Source organism: Miniopterus natalensis, chromosome 14 (genome assembly GCF_054644295.1).
Source record: "Miniopterus natalensis isolate mMinNat1 chromosome 14, mMinNat1.hap1, whole genome shotgun sequence".
NCBI classification, from domain to species: domain Eukaryota; kingdom Metazoa; phylum Chordata; class Mammalia; order Chiroptera; family Miniopteridae; genus Miniopterus; species Miniopterus natalensis.
The window spans coordinates 23,586,033-23,609,017 of record NC_142094.1 but is presented as its reverse complement, the minus strand read 5'-3'; the positions used below and the strand labels follow the sequence as shown (position 1 = coordinate 23,609,017).

General features: G+C 39.4%; 1 protein-coding gene across 5 annotated transcripts in view; it reads left to right on the top strand.

Annotated features, from left to right (window-relative positions):
* Positions 1 to 22,985, top strand: part of TET1 (tet methylcytosine dioxygenase 1) — a 115,412-nt gene that overhangs the window by 23,751 nt on the left and 68,676 nt on the right. For 3 of the 5 annotated variants that reach the window (XM_016198384.2, XM_016198379.2, XM_016198380.2), the window contains exon 3: positions 11,050 to 11,103. The exons of 1 other annotated variant lie outside the window; for it this stretch is intronic. In XM_016198384.2, the coding sequence (XP_016053870.2) occupies positions 11,050 to 11,103 (54 nt within the window). Of the gene's footprint in view, positions 1 to 10,342; positions 10,806 to 11,049; positions 11,104 to 22,985 lie in introns of those variants that run through there. One more of the 5 variants, XM_087824385.1, reaches the window with a different exon arrangement.

Below are 22,985 nucleotides of genomic sequence, written 5' to 3'. Positions count from 1 at the left end.
CCCAAAGGAAATCCAGTACAATTAAGCAGTCACTCCCCATTCTTCCTCTTCTAGCTCCTGGCAATCACTAGTCTACTTTTGTCTTTATGGATTTGCCTTTTCTGGACATTTCATATAAATGGAATCATATAATATTTTATCTTCTGTGTGGGTAGCTCACTCAGCATAGTGTTTTCAAGGTTCTTCCATCTCATAGCGTGTATTAGTACTTTGTTCAAAGTTCTGGAGGCTGGGAAGTCCACTGTTGAGATTCTGCATGGTCAAATCTGGTGAAGACCCTCTTTCTGGTTCTCAGTGTCTTCACATGATGAAGAGGCTAGGGATCATTCTGGAGCTTCTTTTATAAGGCACACTAATTCCATATATGGGGGTTCCACCCTCATGACTTAAGCACCTTGCAAGGCTTCACCTTCTAATAGCATCACATCAGGTGTTAGAATTTTAACATGAATTTGGAGGGACACACTCAGACCATAGCAAAGTCCTTTGCTCATTTAAAAATTGGGTTGTCTTTTTGTTGTTGAGTTACAAGTGCTCTTTATATGTTCTGGATACTAGACCCCTATCAGATATGATTTACTAACATTTTCTCTCTGAGAGTTGTCTTTTCACTCTTTTGTTATGTCCTTTGAAACAAAAAAGTTTTTGATTGTGATGAATTCTGTTTTATCTATTCTTTCTTTGGTTGCTGTGGGGTTTTTGTTATTATTATTATTATTTAAAATATGTTTTTATTGATTTTAAAGAGAGAGGGAGGGAGAGGGAGAGAGATAAAAACATGGAGAGAAACAGCGATCAGCTGCCTCCTGCACATCCCCTACTGGGGATCCCGCTGGAAACCCAAGCATCTGCCCTGACTGGGAATCGAACCATGACCTCCTGGTTCATAGGTTGACGCTAAACCGTGGAGCCACACTGCCTGGGCTGGTTGCTGTGTTTATTTATTTATTTTTTTAAATATATCTTTATTGATTTCAGAGAGAGGAAAGGAGAGGGGGAGAGAGAGATAGAAACATCAACGACAAGAGAGTCGTTGATTGGCTGCAGCCCGCAACCCGGGCATGTGCCCTGACCGGGAATCGAACCCTGATCACCTGGATCCTAGGTCGATGCTCAACCGCTGAGCCACGCCCGGCCGGGCATGGTTGCTGTGTTTAATCTTTTTGTTTTTCACAGTTACAGGTAAACTTTTCTTTTTACTATGTAGAAACTTCAGTGGCTTGTCTGAAGAAGCTAGAATTTTTTTTCCTGCCCTTCATTTCCCTCCCTCTGTAGTGCCTGGCATTTGGTAGACACCAAACAAATAGTGGTTGAGTTGAATGATACTGATCATCATAGATGTGGAACCGGTATGTAGTAAACACGGATAACTGGAGGAGTTCATAACAACTATCATGTATTGAGTACTTATTACCCAGTACTGCATGAAGCACTGACATGCCCATTGTCTCAATTAATCATTACAACAATCTTATGAAATATATATAATGTTTCTCCAATGTACAAAGTAAGACACCAAGGCTTAGAGAAGCCAAGTACCTTGTCTAAGGCAACACAGTTGACCTGGGATTAGAACCGTTGGCTTGGATGATATGTGCTCATTTTAACCGCGGTGTCCCCGAGCTGTGACAGCAGACAAGTGCGAAGACCCCAGAGGATGGAGAGGTGTGGGACCGAGAGGTGGACTGCTTGAGGACAGTCATGCTAAGGTGTTGCCGCTCCCTTGGAGGCATGTGAAACTGGGAAGGGATGTTTAAGAATTTTACAGGTTCATTTTGAAAATGAATGAAATATTCAAACACTTATGCGTATGCCAACTTCACTGCTTCTGTGTTTTAATTTCAAGGTTACATTTCTCTTCAGCCATCTTTTTAACTTTCCCCTCCATTTTTAATTTTTACTTAAAACATTTTTACCTTGCCCGGACCTTACTCCGCTCTGAGTCCTGGCCTGGTAATTCTACGCTGTCATGGTAATTTTTCACTCTCCTACGCCTGCCTCCAAGATGTTTTTATATTTTGTGTAGCTTTTCTAACTGCCTTCATCAGGAGGGTTGTCCCAAATTATTAATTCTTTTATCACTGAAAGTGAAGTTTTATATTCTTTTTAACTAATAAATGTAAGATTGCGTTATGATGGTATGGTGGAATTAGCATGCCCCAACTCCAGCAGAAATCTCGTTGGCACGGTATTTACCTAGGAGAAGTTCCAATGTCCCAAAATATTGTGTGCTTGAATGCCTCCAATTTTTATATTAAATGAGTTTTAATTGTTTATTAAATTGTTTATTGGTACATAGTTTTCTCAATTAGTGACAGCTGTGATTTTCCATTGCTGTGATAGACTACCTGGAGGTCATATGCTTCTTCTAGCATTAGAGTATTAAATCCTAATGTCAGCATTGTTCCTCAGTGAGCCTACAGGTGACTGACTTGCTCAAGGTCCCACAGTGAATAGCATCCTTGGGATTTGGATGCCACCAAGGACATACTGATCTTGTAGAAGATAATATTTTGATAATATATAATATAATATTTTAAGGTGGATAGGCCAGGAGGAAGTGATACTTTTCCAAACATCTAAACTAATTTTACTTTATCACATGCATAGTTAGTGATTAAGAGAATTGTTGGGTATAGTGATCCTTCATCCTCAAAACCCACTAACACTTCATTTATGATGGTGATTAGCAAAAGTGGCCCTGTAAAAATATGGGTATATGTTCATAAAGTTAAAAAACTTGACCACAGCATTAGTGAATATACTTGGACTTATTCTCAAATGATGAGCTTGGAGGGACTGATGTTATGGGCAAGGAAAATGTTAATTCATAGTTTGTAAATATCCAGTAAAAATAGCAACAACCACTTACTTATTTAATTTTAAACATTAAGAGCTAATGTCCCCACTTAATAAGTATTTGGAAGTCAGGTGTATTGAACAGATTTGGGGGGAAATTAGGTTTTCTTAATTGGCCATTAAGAGTACCTGTGGAAACACCAGTGTAATTATCTATGTTAAAAACTTCATAATAAAGATAGGCAAGTTTTTCATTTAAATCTGCACAATTAACACAGTTATAAGCTTGCACTGAGCTCCTTACCTGTTGATTTCTAAGATGGACTGTGGTGAAAATAGCCTTCTTGTGCTCTTGTTACAGCAAGTATACCTCCTCCAGACCCCACAAGTTATTCCTAAAGGGCTTGGTGTTTGAAAACTCAAAAGGATCTCTTTCAAACACAGAAACGGTAGCAAGTTAGAAGAAATGTCTCTAGTAAGAACACTGAGGACCATTTACACTTTTTTTATTGTTATTTTTAAAAAATATAGCTTTATTGATTTCAGAAAGAAGGGAGAGGGAGAGAGAGATAGAGAAACATCAATGATGAGAGTCGTCATTGATCTGCTGCCTTCTGCAGGCCCCCTACTGGGGATCGAGCCGGCAACCGGGGCATGTGCCCTGACTGGGAGTCGAACCCTGATCTTCTGGATCCTAGGTCGATGCTCAACCACTGAGCCATGCCTGGCCGGGCTACTTATTTTATTTTAAACAAGAGCTAATGTACCCGTTAAATAATTATTTGGAAAGCAGGAAAAGTAAATAGACTTTGGAAAAAATTAATTGTAGGCATTCTATTTTAAATATTATGGGCTCAATGGCAATTTTTTTTTGGTTCTCCCTGAACAAAACTGTAATTCCTCTCTTTTCTCTTGAGTTAAACCCCATGGAAAAAGAGTTACTCATTAAGTCAGAGATCCCACAGGTGTTAAGCAGTGCTTCTAAAATAGTTGGTATTCTCTATTCTCCTTCAGAAATGAGTGAAGGAAGGGCATCCCTTACTCTAAACACCAGGAGCTTCTGTCCAGTACACAGTTATCCAGGTGAAACAATAGCATTTCTAGGCAGAGAAGTCTTGCTGCTCCACAGACTGTGTGAGACTCTAGTAAGGAGTTAAAAAACTAGAGAAGTTAACCCTTGCCGAATAATTAATGTCATCTCAACAAAAACATCTTACATACACTCATTCTCCAAATAAGGCCTTTCTCTGATTAGGAGGTTTATTCACACAAGGGTGTTTTCTAGCTTGAAAGCAAGGGTTTTGAGCCCTAGGACAAACTAATCGCCTCTCCTTAATTCTTCCCTTGAAAAGATAACTGATATTTGTGATAATCAGCTTAACAGAAGCGTCATTCCTGGCTTGTGAAAGGACCAATTATGAAAATTAAAGGATGGAACAAAAAAAGGGACATTCCAAACTGGAGTGGTAGAGAGCTAGAGGCTGATTATATCTCTTCATATGCACGCTCAGTGAACCAGCCTGTTAGCTAAGTGGTAACATACCTATTTATATGCTTTTCTCCCCATAGCCCTCTTCACAGCCACACTGGTGTGTCTTTCAGGAGCCACAGTGCTCCCAGTGTCCTTGCACTTGTTACCTCTGTCTGGGACACATACCTTTCTCTCTCCCTCTACATTTCACCAACTCTTACTTACCCATCCTTAGGTTTCAGTGGAAATGTCACTTCCCCTCAGAAGCCACCTGAATAACGTTGCTTTCTGGGCTCATCTCCATTCTATACCAGGTCATGGTTGTCTGTTTGTTTCTGTCTATCCGAGATGGTAGTTTCCAGCAGACAGGCCCAACATTATGTCTGCATGTTGGAAGTGCCCAACACTTATGAAGTTGTTGTGAGGGTTTTTGATTATTAAATGGGGGAGGGGGGTGTCACTGTAAGGAAATGCATTAACATGCCCTCACCAGTGTGGCTCAGTTGGTTGAGCCAGTGCATTAACATTTTAAGAAAAACAGTTTTGGATGTGGAGTCTTTTAAGGTTTGTTCAATAATTTTAAGTTTGATTTTGCTAAACTTAGGAGATACCTAGATCTAACTTTCTCAGAAAGAAGTGTGTGTGTGTGTGTGTGTGTGTGTGTGTGTGTGTGTGTGTAAAATACTTTGAGCCTGTCAGTGAAAGAGTAAATTTTTATGGTGAAACAATTAGATTATCCAAGAACTGAGGGTTCAATGGGTACAAAATCTCCTAAGTTTATCTAGCAGTGTTCTAGCAGTGGTGACATAGAGAAGGAGCCTGAAGGTACAGAACTTCCTTTAAAAAAGAATATTGATTGCCCTCTTCCTCTCCCTCTCCCTCTCCCTTCCTCTCTCTGAAATCAATAAAGATATATATATTTTAAAAAGAATATTGATTATGAAATACACAGGACAGACTAGCAATAATAAGAAGCAAACTTGACTACAAAAGGAGAAATTTTTCTAAATAGCATCCTCTGTGATTTCTTTGTTTTTGACAAAAACCCATAGATGCTGTTATTTGGATTTCTCTGTCCAAATTAATGGATCTAGACAGCAGTAGAGGGAGCAGGCCTGTCAATTTCAAGTTAGTACTAAGAATTGTTTAGAAACCGGGGAGCGGTGATATTTCAGCCCCATTAGTCTCTGGCGTGATCTGTGGTTCACCTCATTGTCAATGATTCTCACTTGGCAACAGTTGAAGATCATTGTTCAATTGTTCCTTAATTCTTATTACTGAAGAGCAATTATTTTTACCTGCGGTAAGCAGGACTGCCAGAGGGAATAGGGTGGATGCCAGGTACACCTGGCCCCTGAGAGGGGAAAAGGGCTACTGAAGATCAGCCTCAGGGAAGGAAATGGGGGAGGAAGCCAGGGAAAGGCTGCGACAGGGGGCCGACAGCCTGTACCCCAGACTACTATTACTTGACCCAGTCATCCAGGAATAGCTCTAGCGTTAGTCTTCCAAGCTCCTATGTCTCATAAGAAATTACCAAATTAACTTTAAGATTAGAGTTGTGAAAAGCGTCAGGCAGCTTTTCCTTATTGATCAAAAGTTTACAAGATGGTGTTTGGAATATCTTTATGCATTTATCACTGCAAAACCTATGACCCCCCCCCCCCCAACAATACCAGAAGAGAAATATACAAGGATTTCATGGCAGAGGAGAGCGTGGCTCAAAATGGAAGGATTTTGTGCTGTGGAGGTGTCAGTTTTGAGCACAGGTGCGATGACGTTAGAAGACTCCTAGGCAGTGTTTGTATGTCTAGTTTCTTGTGGGTGCAGAATTGCTTGTGTTTAGAAAGAGAAGTACGATTTTGAAATTATTCATAAGTTTACCTCTAAAGGCACAAAACATTTTTCAAAAAGCACACCTAATGTTATGCTGATTTAAAATGCCAATCTTCTAAAAACCTGCATTATTTCTCTATCACGAAAATGAAGCATGTGGTTTTGAAGACATTTCTGTTTTTTCTTTCATTAAAAAATGTTTTTTCAATTACAGTTTACATTTAATATTATTTTGTATTAGTTTCAGGTGTACAACGTAGTGGTTAGACAATCATATATTAGGTGTTCCCTCTGAAGACACTTCTTTTAAGGTTATTTTGGGATATTTACAAGTGTCTATTGTTTGGTATTGAAAATGAAGAGGAGTTGGAGAGAGAGCAGCCTAGGTTTTTAGAACTACATTCAAGTCAAGTTCTAACTTGCTGTGTAGCCTGAGATAAGTAATTTTACGTCTTCGGGCTTAGTTTATCTATGAAATAAAGTAGTAGTTAGACTACATTTTCTGATTTTTTTTTTTAAATTAGTTCTATTATAATCCTTTGATTTTTGTTTTTTTTAAAGAGAAAAGAGATCTTTTGTAATATTTTAAAGAACCTAATACACCTGTGTTATTACAAAATTGAATATCAACTCATGCAATTTAATAATCATGATCCATTGTTGGAAAAACAAATAGATTTAAGTGACAAAAATAAGTTCTGAATAAGACTATAACACAAGGTTTCTTAGTTTCTAATTTGTTATTCTTGCAACAGGATCTAGTTGTATGCACTTTGCCCTAAATAATACTAAGAGAATGGCTCTCTTGACCTCCAATTTCTCTGCTATAATTCTCTCACTGTCATCTAAGCCCTGAGCAGACACTGTCAAATCTTTAAGCATAGGATTTAGAACAGATGGTCACAACCAATGTATTCTGTGTTCAAACAAGTGCAGATCTCCATGGTGTAGTATCAGTTGGATATTTGGAATTAGTGTTAGCTCTGGTCACTTTCATTAATGCTCATATTTAGCTGGGATGAATTTTGTCATTTAGCTGGGATGAATTCATTTTACAGAACACTGCACACAGACCTTCGATGTTTGCTTAGGCTGCTGAGGGCAATGTTGTATGGCTTCATGAGTGTCCCATGACTGTCCATGGGTCTTTAAAAAATGAACTTCTCATCAATGTGGATATTCACTACACCTAACACTTGGACAGCCTGATTTTATTTTATTTTATTGAGGCAAACATATGGATCATGCAGGTAATGGATTGTTTTTAAATATGTAACTATATCTTAATATAATCACAGCCACTCTACTAAATATTGAGCAATCAACCTGGGGAAATGTTGATGCTTTTAAAAAATTATATTTAAGTATTGGAGGGGTAGACATAACCTGTAATTGAAATGCAAGGCACTTTAAGAAATGCAGGGCTACCCTTTGTGTGCAGTGCCGGTGGGAATGTAAAATGGTATAGCTGCTAGAGAAAATGGTTTGGCAGTTCCTTGAAGAATTAAACAAAATTACGATCCAGCAATTCCATTCCCAGGTATATGCTCAAAAGAATTGAAAGCAGGGAACTCAAATAGATACTTGTACACCCATTTTCATAGCAGTATCTACAATAGCCAAAAGGTGGAAACAACACAAATGTGCAACAGAAGAAAGGATAAATAAAATGTGGTGTATATACACACAATGAAATATTATTCAGCCTTAAAAAGGAATGAAATTCTGATACATCTTACCACCTGGATGAACCTTAAAAATATTATGCTGCCCTGGCTGTTTGGCTCGTAATAGGAGTATTGTCCTGTGCACCAAAGGTTCTGTGTTCAATTTCTGGTCAGGGCGCATACCTAGGTTTCAGGTTCGATCCCTGTCCCGGTTTGTACGGGAGGAAACCTATTGATGTTTCTCTCTTTGTCTCTGTCTCTTTCTCTCTCTCTCCCCCTCCCTTTCTCTCTCTCTAAAATCAATAAAAACATATCCTTAGGTGAGGGTTAAAAAGAATTATGCGCCCTGCTGGGTGTGGCTCAGCGGTTGAGCATTGACCTAGGATCCAGGAGATTGAGGTTTGATTCCCAGTCAGGGCACATGCCCGGGTTGTGGGCTCGATCCCCAGCTGGGGGCCTGCAGGAGGCAGCTGATCAATGATGACTCTCTCATCATTTTTTTTTTTTATATATAATATATCTTTGTTGATTTCAGAGCGGGGGGAGAGAGAGAGAGAAACATCAATGATGAGAGAGTCATTGATCGGCTGCCTCCTGCACGCCCCTGACTGGGGGTGGAGCCTGCAACCCAGGCATGTGCCCTGACGGGGAATCAAACCTCAATCTCTTAGGTCCTAGGTGGGTGCTCAACCTCTGAACCACGCCTGACTGGGTGAATGTCTCATCATTGATGTTTTTCTCTCTCTCTCTCTCCTTCTCCCTTCCTCTTTCTGAAATCAATAAAGATATATTTTAAAATAAATAAATAAATAAAATAAAGATATATTTTTAAAAAAATTATGCAAGTGAAATAAGCCATACACAAAAGAACAAATATTGGGTGTGATACTACTTATATGAGATACCTAGAATAGGCAAATTTATAGAGATGAAAGTAGAATATAAGTTAGCAATGACTAGGAGACAAACGAGGAGTTACTGTTTGACAGGTGCAGAGTGTCTGGGGCATTGTAACTGTACTTAATGCTACTAAATTATACACTTAAAAGTGGTTAAAATGGCAAATTTTGTGTTATAATATTTTACCACACACACAAAAATAATCTCCAAAGGAAAAGAAATGTAGGGTTTGCACCTATTTTTAGGGAAACATCTTCCACTCATTTTCAAATCTTGTGTTTGATCCTGTTTTTCTACCTATTTCATGATTGCTCCATTCCCCACAGAGAGTTTCTTAGTGTGGTCTCCCTGCGCGGGTGTGGTTAGGTCAGAATCCACTGGTTTTGCTACAAGTAGGCTTCTTACATTTGTTAAAAATTTTGAGGGTGGCTGGGTGAGGGAGAAGTAGTTTTTAATGGAAAAACAATGCACATTGGAGTTCCCATTCCAACCTAGAAAGCATGCTTTTGTGGCAAACCGAAAGGCTAGGAATCAAGGGTGATGAAATACAGGCCTCCTGGCCCTCCCGGTTTCTGGTTGTGGGAATCTGTTCTAAATCCAAATGCAAGTGGAAAACCCATCTTTGGCTTAGCAGCCAGGGAGGCCCTCCGCCAATCCCCCAAATGGGCTGCTGAAACCTTGGCCCTGTGAGGATGGAGCTGAGGCTGTCTTCCCAAGGTCGCTGCAGCCATCAAGGTGGCTGTGATGGGGCTGTGACCAGCCTGTGCACCGAGTTTTGGCAGTGACCTTGAGACTTGCCAGCTCACAGCAGCTGTACCGATTCTTGCTCTACTGCCACTATCGCATGGCCAGAGAGTTCCAGGGCGGGAGCTAAACTCCTCTGGCTCTGCCATTTAGAGGATCTGGCAAGTTCCAACTATGGGGCTCAGTTCTCCCAGCACCTACCACCCAGTGGGCACAGGGTGCAGTCCCGGTGTGTGCATGTGGGTGGCTGCTTGTTCCACTTCTGGCTCAGGTCCCAGTCCCTGGGAAGTGGGTAGCTGTCTGACCATCAGCGTGGCGTGCAGACAGGCTCCACGTGGGGAAAGATGCTCAGTGACAGTTGATGGTCTTGGGAGACTGAGGAGCCGAAGGTGCTGCTTTGTCCCACAGGTATGAGGGAGAGCTTTCTTTGGGAAATGAAGGTCACCAGAAATGCCCAGAACAAGAGAGGGAATCTTTCTCTCTCCGGCCACATAGAGTGGCAAGTGTATTTCAAAAACTCCTCCCCTCTCTCCGTGCCCTCATCATGCCCTTTGCCTTTTAAGTGGCTTTATTTATTTATTTATTTTAATCCGCCTTTGTCATTGGACATTTATTGACAGAAATCAAATTGCTCTGTTTCTGGGCAAAGCGCCTGCTGCAAAGAGGTGTGGTTCCGGAGGAATGAGACACTCAGCCCAACAGCTGAGCCTCCACTGTCCTCACATAACCTCCCTGCCTTAAATATCGCCAATATTTAGCCTTGCCTTATAAAGTAAAAATGCACAATACCTTCCAGTTTCAGCAAGCCCAAATGCCTTCCCCCCCCAGCTCAGCTATATCTTCTGTATGTTGGAGGCAGGGCTGCGCCGCACACTCCCCCCCCTTCCCCACCGCAGACCTGCCCTGGCAGCCACCGAGAGGTTACTAATCAGGGAGGCTCCGCCATTGATCCGATGGCGGAGACCTGGGGGATTGGTGTGCATTGTTTTTGCAGAAGCCTCCTGTGAATTCGTTGCGACCAGATCCTCTGCAGCGAACTCCATGTCGCAGCTTGTGGCTGCCTGTGTCCTGTGGTGAGAGCAGAGCCGCACAGGAGATCCTTTGTCTGGGAAGGCTAGGCAGAGAAGATCACTTTGGAGTTGCTAAGCTCTGCACTGCCATTGGCTGCACTCTTTGTGGGGCTGTTTTTGCAAAAGGCATGCCCAGCACGTCTACAGTGCTGGCAGGCCAGGGCTGCCTTTAAACACCATGATAATAATACCAAAAAGCAGTTTGCAGAAGTGTTCCACTGTAGAGGCTTCCTCTGCAGGAGCGAGCAAGATGGCTACCTCGTGGGCTTCGCCGTGAAGAATGCAGAGGCTAATTAAGACAGACTTTCAGGGGAAGAAAGGGTATTTCCCTACTTCATCTTTATGCAAGCTTTTTTTTTTTTTTTTTTTTTCCTCCAGTGACTTTTAAAGTATACATTTTACATAAGCTCTTTAGGTTCTCTGCTGAGCCAACATGTTGATGATTTTAAATGGTATAAGTAGTTTTATGGAGAAATAGCCAAAAAAAATTTTTTTGGGGGGGTGGGAGTTAATTTTTTTTATTTTCTTAAAACGGAGGCTCATTTTGCAATTTGATTTTTTTTAGGTTATAAAGGAAAACAAGAGGCCCCAGAGGGAAAAGAAGCCCAAAGTTTTAAAGGTAATCAGCTATTGATTAAATCATATTTGATTTTTGTCCATTTCATATAGTTTTTTTCTGTCACTTAGGGGTGAATTTGGAGGACAGTGGATGTGAATTTTCCCAGGTTTTCAGTAAATGAATTTTCACTCAAAGTGTTTTCTCTGTTTTTGATGTGCTGCATAATATGCATATTAGCATCCTTTATTTTCAACTCCACACAGATCTGCAGAAGGAAAAGTTTATATGCAAAGTGTAGTGAATAAAATTTATTTCTCTTTGTAGCTCCCTTTATAGCATCTGCATTTGTGGTGTTGCACCAGTGTGTAAACTTGAGCTCTTAAGAAGAAAGACACTGTTTGAAGTTGACAGCTATGATCCATTATGATTTTAATAGACTTTCCATTAGATACCATTTTAAAATGTGTGATTTTTCTTTCTGAAGGAAAAGGTCCTTAGAGATTTTAGTCAAACTTAAAATGTGTAAGCCATTGAGATCTTAAAGCCAAATTATAATTGCTTAACCCCAAATTCTCATTATATTATCTTTAATTTTGACATTCATAAAGCTGTAGGAATATGCATTTTTCTTTATTTTCAATAGTTTGCCTAATGAGTATTTAGTAGTAACCTAATTCGGGTGTAAGCTAGCAATCCGTGCTATGAGCTTTGTACAGTATTTAAAAGGGTTAATTTAAAAGCATATGGAATTGCTAAAAGTTGGAGGCTAGCTTTAGTCTAGCAAATAAGGGCTTGTGTGTTTAAGGTTTCAAGTGATATATTGCTATTATAAATGTAAGCAACCTGAGCAAGCAATCTTTCACTCAAGAAGATATATTAAGCAATAAAACTGCTGGTCTTTAATATTACATTGTGCACCCATAATGTAAAATATTTTAACTTCTTTTGCAAATAAAGTTTTAGCATTCAAAGAGGAACAACATGTTGAACTATGAAGGTGGCAAATTTTTATTTCACTTGTTTCCCAGTGTGCATCTTGAACATGTTATTGGCATGGAGAGCCAGATCTTGCATTGCTTTCTCATTTGTCTGATCACCTCGAGTTTCTGTTTCCTGTGTGTACACAACATTGCCATGGCCATTTTTCATCAACCAACAAGTATTTGTTTAATATTTACCACACAATCATCAGTGTGCTGGGCATGGTAAGTGAATGAAATTGCTTGGCACAAGTTCTTATTTGGCCTGCACAAATAGAATACTGGTTATTTCCTTTTTCTTTAAAAAAAATATATCTTTATTGATTTCAGAGAGAGGAAGGGAGAGGGAGAGAGAGAAACATCAATGATGAGAGAGTCATTGATGGCTGCCTCCTGCACGCCCCCTACTGGGGATCGAGCCCTCAACCTGGGAATGTGCCCTGACCCGGAATCTAACCTCGATCTCCTGGATCCTAGATCAATGCTCAACTGCTGAGCCACCCCCAACTGGGCAATACTGGTTATTTTCAAGGTAAATTGAACACTTTTCTGTTTTGTTTTTCTACACATTGATTCACACCCCTGCCATTACCCCCTTCTCCTCCCCACATAGACGTATATCATCAAAAGTCCTGCTGTTATAAATGTCTCTCAAGTTTGTGGGAGGCAGGGATGAGGGCATGGGATAAAGGGATAGACTACATGGGCAAACTGATATAGACGAAGCTTGGTAGCTTAAATTACCCGCCTTTGCTAGGAAGTAGAATCGGGCTTTGGTAGTACTATTTAACTCTGTGTTTATTTTGTTAGTCTGTGGGCGTCCTGTCACCTGAAATAAATTTCAGAAATAAATATACTGTGTGTTGCTTTTTTGAATCATGGCAGTGGACTCTGACTTTTAAAAAATAAGTGCCTGTGGGTGGCTGAACTTCATGCGCCACGGCAAGCGGAACTGAATTCTTGCTCGCTTTCCTCTGTAGTTATCGATCATCGTACAAGAGTAGGGAAATGCTCTAAAAGGAAAAAATATTTTTTTTTGATGTCGGCATTTAAAAATATTTCATTTAATGTTCTGTTGGGCATCATACTTTTCTTCTAAAAAAGCTTTCTCTGCTCCATAGAGGAAGTGCTAAACTACTTTGAGATTTTAGTATGATTTTGTAAAATACAGTTAGAGCAAATGTAGAATATTATATAATTCTGAATGCGATGTTAAGAAAACTAATTCCACGTTTTGGGAAGGAGGGTGGGGGAAGAGTACAACCTTCAATTTAAGGTTTGGTGGATGCCGACTTAATATGCAGCTGGCTGTGCCCAGATCAGTGATAGGATCTACAAGTTACAGCTGGTCTCCTTTCATAATTCTCTCTTTGCCTTAGGCATCGTACCAGAGAACCAGTTTGCTTCCTTTGACTCTGACCTCTTAGGTCTTCAGATATCCCTGGTTCTTTGCTCCTTGTCAGGGTAGATGCTATAGGTATCTTGACTAACTTTCATCTTCATCATCTATTAGGAAGCAGTCGGATAGATAAAGAGCCTGGTTAAGGAAATTGGATCTAGAATTGAAGCTTGTCCCACCCAACTCTGAACCTGCTGACTAATAAATACCAAGTCCAGTTGTGGGGCTGAAATTGCCTGGTGTGTCTCACACCTCTCTCATCTTTGAACAATTTGTTATCTTTATCGATAACCTATATTCATTCTACTGTAATTCAAAATTTAAAACCATAAATAGTGGTCTCAAATTCCTGACTGGAGAGACTGTTTTCCTCTAGCTGAAATGACAGTTTCTGGGAATCAGGTGTTTCAGGGGTGGGGGTGGCAGGTCAGCACAATGCTGTATGTCCAGGGTCCTGCTCAAGCCCTGTTAATGATCATGAGAATTATTTTTCTATGTAGATGGCAGCTTGTTAGCTGGACTGTAATTCTTTCCATGACTCTTGAATAAGGCAAAGTTGTGAAGCCATTCCAGGCCTTGATCCTTGACATTGGACTGTGAGTGGCATCATTTGGAACTTCACTTGGTAAAAAACATTTATGTAAATAATCTTTGCTTTGTGTGTTGGGATGTAAGGGTATATACCCATAGAGAAAGTCAATTTTTTTTTCTTTAAAGAGAAAAGCTATATTTAAATAGATGTTGATTTCAGAGGGACGAAGGGAGAAAGAGAGAGAGAGAGAAACATCAATGATGAGACAGTTGTCATCGACTGGCTGCCTCCTACCCCCCCCCCCCCGACCAAGCACTGAGCCTGCAACCTGGGCATGTGCCCTGACCAGGAATCGAGCCGGACCCTAGGTTGATGCTCAACTACTGAGCCATGCCTGGCCGGGTGAGAAAGTCAATTTTGAGGGAATATCACTTTGGTTAGGTTGTCAGTCTTTGTCCCTGGAGAATATCAGATTGCACACTCAATTGGGGGTATTGGGGAAAGTTTAATAAAGGGACTGTTTGAAAGACGTGGGCAGGCTTATGGAAAAATGACGGGTGTAATGACATCAGAGAACTATTGCCACTCCTAGGCCTGAAGGCGAGGGATTCAGGGCACGAACCCAAGTAGAAGAGTTGTAGCTGAATGTGGCCCTTCAGTAAAAGGATCTTTCTGCAAAGAGAAAGTCATAGAGAAGGGGGTATGGAAATAAATCCCCTGCCCTCCAGTGTCCTGATGCTTTCATTGGCTGCTCCCAATCAGAAGTGAAAAGGAAAGGGACAGGCCACTGATGAAGTAGATCTTGGTCAGCCTTTGCTGGCATGTATGAGGGTCTAGAGTAGATGACAGAGTGTGGACCTGGTGGGGCAAACAGCATACTCAGCATCACTAGTGACCGTAGGGCAGGCAGCATGGTGGGGTCAGAAATAGCACTAGAACCACGCTTCTGTGAGAAGGTAACGTTAGGCAAGGCTGGGTGAAGTACATAGAGCTCTCTGCTATTTTTGCAACTATTCTATAAATCTAAAGTCATTTCAAAATAAAAAGTGTGGGCATCCCTTGCGAGGGGACCCCATTTATGCCTTCCGTAATTAGATACTCTTTCTAGGCTGCTAAGGGACATTTTTCTAGTTATTTGGCTATAAAATACCTTCAAAGTAGTATTTGGATGACTGAGTGAGCAAATATAAAGAAATGTCAGTGGGTATTAAACCGGGACACTGTCTACAGATGATTTAGAAAAGAAAAAATGAAAACGAAGTGATCTTCCTGCTAGCTTCTGCACTGGCAGCCCTGCTCTTCACTGTTTCCTTCCTTCTTTCATGGTGGTGATAAAGCAGAACAGGCGATGCTGGAGTGATGGGGAGTGAAGGATATAAGACACAGATTTCACTGAAAGAGAACAGACACGGACATACTTACATGTCTTTTCGAAATAATGTTTTAAAAGGAGAATCAGATCACTCATTAATCACATTCGTACATGGTCCTGATTTACATGACAGTGACATTCAAAATATTTAGTTATATCATCATTGCCTGGCACATAGTAAATGCTTAATAAATGTTCTTTCCTGAACACAATTATTATTAACATTCATGAAATAAATTTTTAGCACATACTGAATGCTGGGGCTGCAATGGTTTCTGCCTTCAAGGAGACTAAATGGTGCTGAGGAAGGGCGAGGGGAAAAAAAATTAGGGACAAATGGATAAATTACAAATGGTGGTATGTGTGGGTGCATTGAAGGAAAACAAAGCACTGACATAGGGAAAACACCATCTAGGGAAAGTTACTTGATATCTTTGAGAACTATTCCCTTCATTTATAAATTGTAATACATACTAGTGCTGATTTAAAAGTACCAAGTTAACTCTCATTGAGTTCTCGTGTTTATTTTAAATACCCATTAAACTACAAAAAAATGGAAGGTAACAGTTATTAGAGATTTTTTTCCCTTGCACAATTATGTACAACTTTGTTTCAGTTAGTAAAATAAAGCATTGGTAAAATGATCAACTTTTCTTAACTCTGGTAGTAATGTAACATTCCATGATTTATAACAACGTGTTGCAAGTTTAAGTGATGTGTCAAATACTGAGCTAGACCATTTTTTAGAGAATGAAACAGGCCATTTTGATGGAGGCCTTTGTGTTCCTAGGCAGTGAATCTCAGACTTCGGGATATAACAGACCAGTGGGGGGGAAAGGGGCATTCAGAGTGGGTAGGGAGAGTATCTACAACAGGGCTCCAGCTTAGTATGTATAAATTGGAAGACAATAATCTCAATACAGGATGCTCCCATAAATTTAATAATTTAGATTTATGATTCAACACATGGTCCTTATTTTCCTCATTATGTCATAAGCTGGCAAAAACTGTCAAAGCCGTGTGTTCAGCCATCAGTGTTTATTCACACAATCAAAGGCACACATGGGGCTTCTGGTTTGCATATGCGGAAATTGTAGGCTAGCATTTTGCCCAAAGATGATCAGACTGATTTCAGGGCTGAGTTGTCACTAATCCAGCTCACACACAGTCAAATCATTCATTTATCATTGGAGCATGTACATTTCCAGTGACTAAGACTCCATTCTGTAATTTCTAGGAATGATCCCAAACAGAGAATCAGAGTGAATGAAAGCCAAGTAGGGTGAATGGGCTTGAGGAAAATTTCATTTAGGCCACAAAAAAAGTCTGTTGAATTCTTTCTAGCACAGAAAAGAACATATGTCTTGCATCTTGAATACTTAAGCCCGTCTGATACTGTGTTTGTGTTGATAGTGCAGGACTCATAGTGTTGTCTGAGGTTTACCTTCCTTACTATATAACTCTCCATATTCTGACAAAACCTTACTAGTATCTTAATTCATTTTCAAGTTATAATTAATTTCATAATGCTTTTTAATTTCCAAAATATGTCATAAAAATAATGTCTTTAAAGATTTGATGGCAAGATTTGCCTATCCTAGTGGCCGATGCAAGAGAATAAAAGTTACAGTATCTTTTTTATAAACCTGTTCTGATGATTTATAGTTTTAAATACTAAGCCCTTTAGTCCTTTTTGAACTAAAAATAGGTCTTTCTGTGACAAATTTTAAGGGGAGAGATGTTACAGTTTTTTCAACTATGTTTAAAATTTAGTGATGTCGTATGATTTTGATTAAAGCATAGGTTCTTTTCATGGTTCTAAGGAACCAGATGTTAAACAATAAACTTATTTTAGGAATTTAGTTTTAAATTACTAAATTATTCATTTTAAGTGTTATGTTGTATGTGTGTTTAATTTTAAATATAGTATACACATACACTCATATAAGATCATGGGATTGTTATGGAGTTAAATGAAGTTAATACATGTAAAGTGCTTAGGACAGTAATTTCTCAATTAGTGATATTATTATTATATTTAAAGGTGTAATATATGTTACTAAAAATATTGAGTGAACCTTTCAGAAAATGTGTATTTTCATAGCATATATTCATAAAGACTAGGATATCATCAATGTAAAACAAATCTCACAGTTGCCCTAGCTGGTTTTGCTCAGTGGTTAGAGCGTTGGCCCTTGGACTGAAGGGTCTTGAGTTCAATTCCACTCAGTCCCCAGCCCTGGTCAAGGCACACGGGGGAGGCAACCAATCTGTGTCTCCCTCACATTGATGTTTCTCTCTCTCTTTCTCCCCTCCTCGCCCCCCCTTCTACTCTCTCTGAAAAGCAATGGAAAAAGTATTCTCTGGTGAGAAATAAAAACCATCTCATAGTTGATAGTTTGAATTCTAGAATTCAGTTACAAAGATAAAGGTATGACTGGGATGAACACATTTGAAACAGGATACAAGTTACAGTGATGTTTATATACCTTAAACATGATTTCTTCCAGATAAGAATCACATAAAATGCTCACTAAATTATCTTAAATATCTGAAGCTGGTGTGTGTTTTTTTTGGTAAATCTTAGAAATGTGGTTTTTTTAAATTTGTTTAATATATCTTTATGGATTTCAGAGAGAGGAAAGAAGAGGGAGGAAGAGAGACGGAAACATCAATGATGAGAGAGTCATTGATCAGCTGCCTCCTGCATGCCCCCCACTGGGGATCGAGCCTGCAACCTGGGCATGTGCCCTGACCGGGAATCGAACCCCGATCACCTGGATCCTAGGTCGACACTCAACTGGCCGGGCTTAGAAATGTTTTGACCCTGGTCTGGTAGCTCAGTTGGTTAGAACATTGTCTTGATACACCAAGGTTGGGGGTTTGATCCCTGGTCAAGGCACATATAAGAATCATCCAATGAATGCATCAATAAGTGGAACAACAAATTGATGTTGCTCTCTCTCTCCCTTCCTCTCTCTCGCTCTAAAAAATAAATAAATCAATAAGTAAAAATAAAAAAAAAATGTTTTCACTTAATATCTTTTTTTTTTTTTAATATATATCTTTATTGATTTCAGAGAGAGGAAAGAAGAGGGAGAGAGAGAGATAGAAACATCAATGATGAGAGAGTCATTGATCAGGCCCGCAAGCCAGGCATGTGCCCCGACCGGGAATCAAACCCGGATCGCCTGGATCCTAGGTCGACGCTCAACCGTTGAGCCACACCTGGCCGGGCTCACTTAATATCTTGTATATTCATTCTATTTTATTATGATTATGATTTTAAATCCTCACCTGAGGATATTTTTTCCATTGCTTTTCAGAGACAGTGGAGGGGAGGGAGGGAGAGAGAGAGGAACACTGAGGGCCAGAGCTCGAGCCTGCAAAAGTCATATGTACCCTTGACCATAATCAATCCTGGGACCCTTCAGTCCAAGGGCCAACACTCTAACCACTGAGCGAAACCTGCTAGGGCTCCTTCTACTTTAGGAAAGGAAAATAATTCATCTAATAACCGAATACTCCAATTCTTGAAATAAGTTTAAAGTTATTTTAAACTTTCCTCTGGAAAACTATATCTGAACATTTCTAAGCATTTAAATTTTGATATCACAGCGCTTCTGATTACTTTTCATTTGAAAATTTTAACTGTGTGTCTCCTTGTGGTTTCAGCAGTACCCAGAGGAAGGTGCATGACCTTTAATGTCACACAGTTCTGGGTTTAAACCCTGCTTCTTTTGTTTATTAACTGTGACCTAGGGAAATTTAACTGAACTCTTGGACACCTATGTTCATTATGTGTTGAAGAGGAACAATAATTAATCCACAGGGTTGTTTGGTACATTATGTAATTTTGAATTTACTGAATTTATCCCACATACAGTAGATGCTCAGTTGATGATTGCTATCACCATCATTATTGTTTTTGTTATGAGTATTAATATAAGGTCCTTTATAGAATATTAATGTATTTATTTATTTTTAAATATGTCTTTATTGTAATTTCAGAGAGAGGGAAGGAGAGGGGGAGAGAGAGATAGAAACATCAATGATGAGAGAGTCATTGATCGGCTGCCTCCTGAACAGCCCCCTACTGAGGATCGAGCCCACAACCTGGGCATGTGCCCTGACTGGGAATCGAATTGCAATCTCCTGGATCCTAGGTTGATGCTCAACCACTGAGCCGCACCGACTGTGTGAATGTTAATGTGTTTAGATTTTAAGTAGTTTTCATTATTCTTTATTTTTATTTTATTTTAAATATATCTTTATTGATTTCAGAGAGAGGAAAGGAGAGGGAGAGAGAGAGCTAGAAACACCAATGATGAGAGAGTCATTGATTGGCTGCAGCCCGCAACCCGGGCATGTTCCCTGACCGGGAATCGAACCCTGATCTCCTGGATCCTAGGTCGACGTTTAAGTGCTGAGCCACACCTGGCCGGGTAGTTTTCATTATTCTTTAAACTAGATTATAAACCTTTTCAGTTTAGAACAGCATTCAACTTTGTGTTCTACGTAGTGTCTTAATGTAATATCTTGTGCCTATAACTCAATAAATGTCAGTTTAACAAATGATTGAGTTAATGCATGTCACGGCCTAACTTTAGTCAGTTAGATATGAATTGTAGAAATTACTGTAATGACATTTGTGTAAATAAGTGAAAATATACTGTCTCAGACCATGAGGCTAGCCTTGAATAGTCCCTGTAATGAATTGCTATGGAAATCAGGACACATATTAGGATTAATTTTTCTCTCACTATTTGAAAAACAGACCTACAGACAAGTTGAAAGAATTATACATTAAACATGTATATTCTTTTCATATACTTTTTTTTTCCTTTCTGGAGCAGTGTCCATTTTCTCTGTAAATTCTTCAGCATACCCCTCCTAAGTAAAGAATATTTTACATAAACACAGTGCAATTATCACACTGAAGAAATCTTACATTGATTCAGTCTAATCTAACCCAAGACACCATCCATTCAAAAATCTTTTCAATTGCTCCCCTCGCTCTCCCAAAAAAACCCTTCTAGTTGTTTTCCTCTTGATCAAGTATCCAGTCCAATCTTAGATCAGGTGTTGCATTTGGTTGTCATGTCTTTTTGGTCTCCTTTTCCTGGTTTTCCCACCTTTGTGTGTGTGTGTGTGTGTGTGTGTTTGTGTGTGTGTGTTGACTGATCATTTTGACTACTACTTGTCTTTTTTACATTTTATAAAATCTTTTTATTTGGAGGTCAAGAAATGTGGGTAAGAGTAAAACTTCAGGATTGAGGTAGATAATCCAATCCATATTTAGTTGTTGAGGCTTTTGTTGGAGACTGTCCATTGCTTCTTGGAATGGATCCTAAATTGAGAATTGGAGATTAGCAGATTAAAAGAAATAAATGTAGTTGAGTAGACTCAGAAGTTAAAATGATCTGCTGCATCTACACCAGATGGTAGCAGGGAAATGGAAGAGAAACGGATGCCTTAATTATTGGCTCATTGAAATAAAGAAATTAAAAAAAAAATGGAGTAGTGGTATTTATAGAGCCATGGTCAAACAAAAAAGTATTACTAGTTTGAAGTAAGGGTTCTGATGAACCTTTAAAAAATCTGAGGTCATTTGCTGATGAAAATAATTAGAACCTATTTCAAATGTTAATTTTGTCATTCCACCCATGGAATATAGTTTACGCCCTCACTTAATGGATGCTGTGAAATAGCTCGCTGCACTGCAGGTGAGAACATTTCACCAGAAATTTAATCCAGCTGTCCAGGGTTTATTTAAAGCCTCTGATACTTGATCACTTCACTAGAACAAGCGATGGCCTTCGGAAAGCTGAGTTACCTGGGCCACATTTCCTAGGCTACTTTGCAATATGACACATGATACAGCTACTGAAGGCCTAGCCGGCTAACTTCTGCTTAATGTAATGTCTAGTGAAAATTTTAATTTAAAAATTCAAATTAATTAATTAATGCCTGAAAATTTTATTTATGTGTTGCCCATGGTCAGATAAAAAAAGGACAATATAAGCAATGTGTTTTTCTATTTTGACTTTTCAGTCAGAAAACTAAGCCAAATTTATTGGCCAAGAAGTGTAATATGCTCAACTTTGAAATTACAAATTATCTTTCTACTTATTTCTTGGGGACTTCATTAACAATTTTTTAATTAACTCAACATAATTTTATATTTATATATATATCTTTATTGATTTCTGAGAGAGGAAGGGAGAGGGGGAGAGAGAGATAGAAACATCAATGATGAGAGAGTCATTGATCAGCCCCCTCCCACACGCCCCTGACCGGAGATCGAGCCCGCAACCTGGGCATGTGCCATGACCAGGAATCGAACCTCGATCTCCTGGATCCTAGGTCGATGCTCGACAACCTCTGAGCCATGCCCGGCTGGGCAAATCAACAGAATTTTAAGCAGAAATGCTGTATAAGAATAGCACAAAGCATTATACACCGCTCACCCTGTTTACCCAGATGGTAACATTCTAGCTCGTTTCTTCATCTGTCTCTCCACATAGGTTTTCCCCCATGAATTCTCTGATGTTTCTTTATCTCCAAAGACTAAAGTGTATATTTCTTATAAACAATAATGTCTTGTCCTGACCCGTGTGGCTCAGCGATTAGAGCGTTGGCCCTCTTACTGGAAGGGTCGAGGGTTTGATTCCCAGTCAATGGCATGTACCTGGGTTGCAGGTTCAATCCCTGGCAACCAATCTATGTGTCTCTCTCACGTAGATGCTCCATCCCCACCCCTCTTCCCTCTCCCTGCCTTCCACTCTCTGTTAAAAGCAATGGAAAAAGTATCCTTGGGTGAGGATTTAAAAAAATACAATAAAACGAATGGCTTCTTACTTAACTATAGTGCAATGATCAAATCAGTAAATTAACGTTGATACAATACTATTATTATCTAATCTACTGATCAGATTTTACCAATTGTCCTTAATGTAGTTCATATCAAAAGATAACCTTGGATCGGGCATGACATTCAGTTGTGTCTCTTTAGTTTTGTCAATCTTACGTCTTCAAAGAATACAGATTATTTTTGTAGAATGTCCCTGAATTTGGGTTTAGTCAGTGTTTGTTTATGCATTTTTACCAAGAATGCCACAGAAGTTTGTGTTCTGTTTTAGTGAATCATATCTGGAGGAACACCATGTCAGTGTGTTCCATTAATATGATTTTAACATTGATCACTTTGTTAACGTGGTATCTGCCAGGTTTCTCCAATACTGAGTTTTTTTTTCCCTTTTGTGATTAAGTTTCTTGTGGAGATACTTCATATAAGTCCTGCTGCTTCTCACTGATTTTCAGTATCCATTCATGATTCTCGTCTGAATGAAGTACTACGATGGACTCCATTTTAACCTAAATTTTCTGTTTTGTGTGTTATTACCTGTAGGACACCTCGACTTTCTTTTAGGCATAAAAATGGCATATGTCTTAAGTTTTAAAGATTAAATGAATAGAACTTTTAAGTAATAATGAAAAAGGCTTATGACTCTATTTAATGTCTTCTTGCACAATGTAGCAAAACGGTTAATTTTGGTTAAGAAAGTTGAACTCAGGTTGCTCTGTGGTAAAATGTGGGGATAGTGCCCGGGATGTCGAAAAAGCAGGTAACTGGGATGACGAGCTCATGAGGCACAG